Genomic DNA, 6,896 nt, shown 5'->3' with positions numbered 1-6,896 from the left:
CGGGACTAGGGGAGCAGGGTGTAGCTGGCAGGGTCAGGGGTACTAAAGGAGCAGGTGGCTCGTGAGGTCTTTGCCCTCCGGGAGGGCACAGGATCACCCTGGCCGGGGGGAGTGGTGGGCTCAGGAGGACGGGGGCAGGGATTGATCCAGCCCTGCTGTTGACCCCCCGACACAGGTCCTGGTTCTACTTCAGTGTCCAGGGGGGAGCCCCGGGGAAGCTGATCAAGCTGCACATCGTGAACATGAACAAGCAGAGCCGGCTGTACTCCCAGGGCATGGCCCCCTTCGTCCGCACGCTGCCCGTGCGGCCCCGCTGGGAGCGCATCCGGGAGCGGCCCAGCTTCGAGGTGCAGGGATAGGGCTGGGGGCCTCAGCTGCAAGGCAGGGAGAGGGTTCCGGGTTTGGGGGGGAATTAACAAAGCCCTTTCCCAGGGCTGAGGACCCAGCTTCTCTCTGCTGGCCCTTCGGCTGGGATACAGGCTCCTGCTGGGTGATTTCCCAGTTGTGTGATGGAGGAACCATTGATCTGTCCTCAGAGCACACATGGGACATCCCTTCCTGTCCATGCATTGCCAAAGTGGCCAGTAAACAGGTCCTCAGGGAGCTGGGGGCTGGAGCCACCTCTCACAGCCCCATTGAGCTGTTTGGGCCTGGAGCAGGACTTGGCTTCAGTCCAGCAGGAGCTGCGTGGTGACAGTCGCTTTTGGGTGCTCAGGGCTGTCCCACTCTGTGCAGGCTGTGACAGGGAGGCAGTGACCCCCCTAGCATGCCCCCACCCCATGTAGCAGGGCCAGAGAGGATCCTCCTGTCCCCAAGGTGACTCTTGATTTGGCCTGTGGCAGTGCCAGGAAGGGGTATGGCACACAGCTGAGCTTTGCAGTGCTCGTTCACCTTGCTAATTGTGCCAAAATAGTGATTGTTCAGTCTGAGTGCTGGGGGGGTGGGGCACAGGGACCAAAGGAACTTCGTGCCCCTGAGTCAGGTGTCCCTTTGAGAGCTGAGTGCCAACAGGAAGCAAGCAGGGAACCAGGGAAAGCAGGGGGCTGTGGTAGCTGTGACTGCCCCGGGAGGTGGCTCTGTGTGACCTCAGCTCTGCCCTCCACTCCAGATGGTTGAGACACAGTTCGTGCTGTCCTTCGTCCACCGGTTCCTGGAGCACCGTGGGACCACCACCTACTTCGCCTTCTGCTACCCCTTCTCCTACACCGACTGCCAGGAGATGCTGGCACAGCTGGACAGCCGCTTCCAGGAGTGCCAGCACATGTCCCCTAGCAGGTGTCTGTTCCCGAGCCCCACACCTGGCCCTCGCCTGCTTGGCTCTGCCCCAGCTCTGGCTGTAGAAGGGGGTCCCTTTGCACCCTCCTCTAGGCCCCAGCTCTGCACAAGCAGCTGCAGCAGGTTCCCCTGAGCCTGTGGTTCTGAGGAGCTTCCAGAAGGTCCTTTGGGCCAGACCCCTAGCATTCCCAAGGGTAGGAAGGGCCGTAGCAGACCTACTATCCTGGGTGTAAGGAGTGGGGTTCTTTGAGGCTTGGACTCCATTTGCTTTCCCTGTCCTAGCAGTGGGAAGGTCCCAGCACCTCTCCTGCTGCTCCCTTCCCCATGGCTGTTTTCACGGGGATCTTACTGCCTAGGCTGATCTCTCTGGGCATTGTGCTGAGAAGGTCCCCTAAGCTCTAGAATTTTTTCTAAGAGAAGGACAGAGCCATTCCTGGGGTGTCCCTGCAGATCACTCTGTCCTGCAGCCCTCCTGCCTCTAAGGCTCTCTGTGACATGGGGCCAGGGTCATAAATACCTTCTCCTAGACAAGGGGTGAATTGGAAGGGATTTGTCCTAAATTGTCACACGATGGTGAGCTATGAGAATTCCAAAACCTGGCAGCAGGGGAGGCCCTGGCTGAGCATCCCTCCTTACCCTGCAGCCCCCTCGACTCCGTCTATTACCACCGGGAGCTGCTCTGCTACTCCCTGGACAAGCTGCGAGTGGACCTCCTTACCATCACCTCCTGCCACGGCATGCTGGAGAAGCGGGAACCCCGCCTGGACAAGCTCTTCCCGGACACCAGCACTCCGCGGCCGCACCACTTCACCGGGAAGAGGGTGAGCTGCTGCACCAGCTGTGAGGCCACCAGCTGCCGTGGTCTGTGTGTCAGGGCTGTGCTGCCATCCTCACACCTCTGACTCGAGAGGTGTTACATCCCAAAGGGCTGGAGCGGAGTCTGTGACAGCCCCACTGAAGTGTGGGGACCAGCAGCCTGCCACCACCTGCGTGGCACCCTGAAACACCCTTTGGTAGCGTCATGCACCTCTTCCTCAGGGCAAAAATCAGTGTCAGATTTCCCAGGAGTTTTGTTCTGTTCTCCTTTTATTGCTGTTGCCCCGTGAAGCTGGTGGCAGTGCCATGTGTGGGGTGTCAGCCCCTTGTGTGGGGCACGGGGACAGGTGGGAGCTAAGGCTGCACAGAGCCCTTGGGGGATCCAGGTTTCCTGCTGCACTATCAGCCCCGCTGAAGTGTGGGGACCAGCAGCCTGCCACCACCTGCGTGGCACCCTGAAACACCCTTTGGTAGCGTCATGCACCTCTTCCTCAGGGCAAAAATCAGTGTCAGATTTCCCAGGAGTTTTGTTCTGTTCTCCTTTTATTGCTGTTGCCCCGTGAAGCTGGTGGCAGTGCCATGTGTGGGGTGTCAGCCCCTTGTGTGGGGCACGGGGACAGGTGGGAGCTAAGGCTGCACAGAGCCCTTGGGGGGTCCCAGTTTCCTGCTGCACTATGCAAAGAAGCCACAAAAAATTGTGGGTAGTCCCCCTGAGAGAGTCCAGCCCTTTGGGGAAGCCATCATGGCATCCTAGGGCAGCGGGAACTGCTTGTCCCCCCTGCTCTGTCCTTGTCCCTAGGTGTTCTTCCTGAGCAGCAGGGTCCACCCTGGAGAAACACCCTCCAGCTTTGTCTTCAACGGCTTCCTGAACTTCATCCTGCGGGAGGAGGACCCCCGTGCCCAGATGCTGCGGCGCATGTTCGTCTTCAAGCTGGTTCCCATGCTGAACCCTGACGGGGTGGTGCGGGGCCACTACCGGTGAGTGGGCAGTGGGGCCAGGGGGCTGGGCCCAGCTCCTGCTCTGGAGACCACCGTCCATGTGGTCGTGGCTGTGAGGAACAGTCCCAGGAGCTGTTGGTGGCAGAGGAACAAGCCAAGGCCTGCTGGCTTGGCAGCCAAAACCTGGGACGCCCAGGCAGGGCTGGGAGCAGCTGTGTCCTGTGCAGGTCACCCAGGTCAGGGCTTTGTCCCAGCCTGTCGGAGCTGGGACAGCTTCAGGGAGGAGGGAGGGAGGGGATCGCTCAGGGCTGGCTGAGGCACATGCCAGGCCATGAGAGCTGTTCTGGGCTGCCCTGGGACAGAGCCTCTGCTTACAGGGATGGTATGGCCAGTTGTGCCTTGGATGGAGCCCAAAGCCCCAGCAGTTATGAATGGCACTGTGTGAAGGGCCTGGTGTCTCCTCTCCCTGCAGAACTGACTCCCGTGGGGTGAACCTGAACCGGCAGTACTTGAACCCCGATGCGGAGCTGCACCCTGCAGTCTATGGTGCCAAGGCCGTGCTCCTCTACCACCACATCCACAGCCGCGTCCTGCCAGGCTCTCCTGACTGGAGGACCTTTGTCTCCCCACTCAGTCCTAGCTCATTAAGCACAAAATCCTCCAATACCCCGCTCAGCAGCAGTGCCCCACCCCCAGACCCAGCCCTCTCAGAGCTGGAGAAAGCCAAGAACCTCCAGAACACTGGTGCCTGGCACACCAGCACAGCCCGTGGCACTGCTGAGGACAACCCGCTGCCAGCAGAACCTGTCACCCAGCCAGGCAGGGACCCGGCACTCTGGATCCTGCCCTCCAGCCACCCCCCAGAGCCCTGTGAGGAGGGGGGTGGCAGGCCTCCAGCAGCCCCCGCCCCTGAAAGCATCTCACCCCAGGACAGTGGGCTGGCCTACTACGTGGATCTGCACGGCCATGCCTCCAAGCGCGGCTGCTTCATGTACGGCAACAGTTTCAGCGACGAAAACGACCAGGTGAGGGCTGGAGGGAGGAGCACGCAGATGCTGGGCAGGCTAGGACCCTTGCACCACTCTGCCCCCTCCCTGGAGTCCCCAGTGCTCCCTTCTGCTGCGGGATACAATTGGGAGATCTGGGGCACCAGGCTGGCTGCTGTCTGGCACTAGGGGAGTTCGCTCTCCACCCCTTTTCCCCGCATGGCTGTGACCAGGGCAGCAGCAGCATGTCCTGTCGTTGCCCCAACAGGAGCTGGTGTGGACAGAGGAGCTGCCCTTGCTTCTCCTCAAGGATAAGGGTGGGCAGCAGAGCTGGGGAAGGGTCTGGAGCACAAGTGTGATGAGGAGCAGCTGAGGGAACTGAGGGTGTTCAGCCTGGAGAAAAGAAGGCTGAGGGGAGACCTTCTCACTCTGCAACTCCCTGAGAGGAGGTTGGAGCTGGGGGTTCAGTCTCTTCTGCCAGGGAACATACCATAGGACAGGAGCAAACAGCCCCAGGTTGTGCCAGAGGAAGTTTAGATCAGATATTGGAAACAATTTCTTCATGGAAAGAGTTGTCAAGCACCAGCCCAGGCTGCCCAGGGCAGTGATAGAGTCCCCATCCCTGGAGGGTTTTGAAAGCTGTGTAGATGTGGTGCTGAGGGACGTAGTCTAGTGGTGGCCTTGGCAGTGCTGGAGTAACAGCTGGACTTGATGATCTTAAAGATCTTTTGCAACCAAAACAAATCTGATTCTATGAGAGTGAGGGGAGCTGTGCTGCTGTGTGAGAGGCTGGCATTGGGCAGAGGGGACCCAGCTGCAATCCCAGTGCATCTCAGTGCCTGGCACTGGTAGCGCTAGAGCAGGATGAGGAGCTGAGGGCTCTGTCAGAGTTACTCCAGCTCCCTTCTGCCTCACAGGTGGAGAACATGCTGTTCCCCAAACTCATCTCCTTGAATTCACCTCACTTCGACTTCACGGGCTGCAACTTCTCAGAGAAGAACATGTATGCCCGGGACCGGCGGGATGGGCAGTCCAAGGAAGGCAGCGGGCGTGTGGCCATCTATAAAGCCCTGGGCATCATCCACAGGTAGGAACCCTCACTCTGGCTGGCTCTCCTCTGGCCTGGAAGGATGGGGGATGCTAAGGGAAGGTGAAACCCCTCCTGCAGAGGCAGCCACATCCCCTCTAGCTCCCCCGTGGGTCTGAGGGTGGCCAAGGAGAGTCTTGGATGCTTGGTGCAGAGGCTGGGAGTCAGACATGCCAGGTGCTGCTGTGTCCCTGAGCTGCAGGCCAGGCTTCTCTTTTCTGCTGGTGCAAAACTTTCCTAAAGGAATTCCCTGTTTCCCAAAGGAATTCTCCACTTTCCCAGATGTTTATATTTACATGGAGCTGTAATTAAAACCAGTTTAGTCATGGTGGGCTCATCTTCCCCAGATCCAGTGTGTGAGGTTGCCGTGCAGGATCCCATCCTCAGCCAGCCCATGGTTGCCTGGGCTAAGGATGTTCCTGTGACCTGTGGCAGCCATATCTGTTCCTCCAGCAGTCAGTGTGATGTTCTTTCCCATTCCTGCCCTGGTGGCTCAGGAATGCATAGGTGGCTGGAGCAATCTGTCCCATGGCCTGTCCTACTGATTTTCAGCAGCATACCAGTAGGGCAAGGCATTGTCCCCTTCTGCTCTGCTCTGGTGAGACCCCACTGCAGTGCTGGGTCCAGCTCTGGAGTCCCAAACACAAGAAAGATATAGAGCTGCTGGAGTGAGTCTGGAGATGGTCACAGAGACAATGCAAGGGGCTGGAGCAGCTCTGCTCTGGAGACAGGCTGAGAGAGTTGGGGTTGTTCAGCCTGCAGAAGGTGCCGGGAAGACCTTAGAGCACCTTCCAGGACCTGAAGGGGCTGCAGGAAAGCTGGGGAGGGAGTTTTGACAGGGCCGTGTGATGGGATGAGGGGGAATGGTTTCAAGCTGCAAGAGGGGAGACTGAGATGAGATCTTAGGAAGAAATTCTTTGCTGTGAGGGTGATGAGGTGCTGGCCCATATTGCCCAGGGCAGCTGTGGCTGCCCCATGCCTGGAAGTGTTTCAGGCTAGGTCGGATGGGGCTTGGAGGAACTTTGTTTAGTGGGAGATGTCCCTGCTCATGACAGGAGCTTGGGACTGGGCGATCTTTAAGATCCCTTCCAAACCAAACCAGTCTGTAGTTCTAAGTGGAGAGAGGCAAGACAGATCTCCTGCTCTTCCCCAAAGCTCTGCTGTCTATGCTGTGCTAGTGGTCCAGGATCTCATTGCCAGGAAATTGGCACTGCCTGAGACTTTGACCCAGGGAGCAACGTGCCATCCCTCCTCCCACTACGCTTATGCTGTCCCCTCTCCCTAGCATGAGCTTGCCAGGCATGACCAGAGAACATCTCGTGGTTGTTGCCTCACCCTGAAGTACAGTGGTTGGGGTGTTCCTGGTAGCTGTGGGTGCAGTGAGTGTTGATGTAAAAGAGGTGGGCACTCAAGTGCTTCAGGAGCTCAGTGTCAGCCCTCGCTGGCTGTTTCTGCTCCCGTGACCACTCCTGCTCTCCTGTGGCCAGTCCTCTCTTTGGCCTTTATTTGGGGTCTGGTTCTCTGGGTACTTTGCCATGGGCCACTCTCCTGTCCTGGCACCCTGCTGCCATCAGCTGTTTTTTTCTCCCTTTTTCCCTTTTCCAGCAGACCCAGCACACATGAAGTGGGTGGCAGCAAGATTAATGTGGCAGGAGCCACATCCCTTCCCAACCCCACCTGGGGCTGGGGGAGCATGTGGGGGGACCCCGGCCCCACTCAGAGTGGGGACCCCTGGGGTGACACAGGTCCTGTTTGCTCTGCAGCTACACCTTGGAGTGCAACTACAACACGGG

General features: G+C 58.8%; 1 protein-coding gene across 1 annotated transcript in view; it reads left to right on the top strand.

The window, feature by feature from the left end:
• AGBL5 (ATP/GTP binding protein-like 5) overlaps positions 1-6,896 on the top strand; it is a gene marked incomplete at its 3' end in the record, with an annotated part of 11,093 nt that overhangs the window by 735 nt on the left and 3,462 nt on the right. Inside the window, exons 2-8 of the mRNA XM_010002198.1 lie at positions 176-347; positions 1,109-1,275; positions 1,919-2,096; positions 2,891-3,069; positions 3,503-4,055; positions 4,934-5,103; positions 6,867-6,896. Of these exons, the coding sequence (XP_010000500.1) occupies positions 176-347; positions 1,109-1,275; positions 1,919-2,096; positions 2,891-3,069; positions 3,503-4,055; positions 4,934-5,103; positions 6,867-6,896 (1,449 nt within the window). The remainder of the gene's footprint in view (positions 1-175; positions 348-1,108; positions 1,276-1,918; positions 2,097-2,890; positions 3,070-3,502; positions 4,056-4,933; positions 5,104-6,866) is intronic.

The sequence above is a fragment of the Chaetura pelagica genome, unplaced genomic scaffold (assembly GCF_000747805.2).
Source record: "Chaetura pelagica isolate M959 unplaced genomic scaffold, ChaPel_1.0 scaffold107, whole genome shotgun sequence".
Taxonomy (NCBI): domain Eukaryota; kingdom Metazoa; phylum Chordata; class Aves; order Apodiformes; family Apodidae; genus Chaetura; species Chaetura pelagica.
This window is presented reverse-complemented; position numbering and strand designations above follow the sequence as displayed.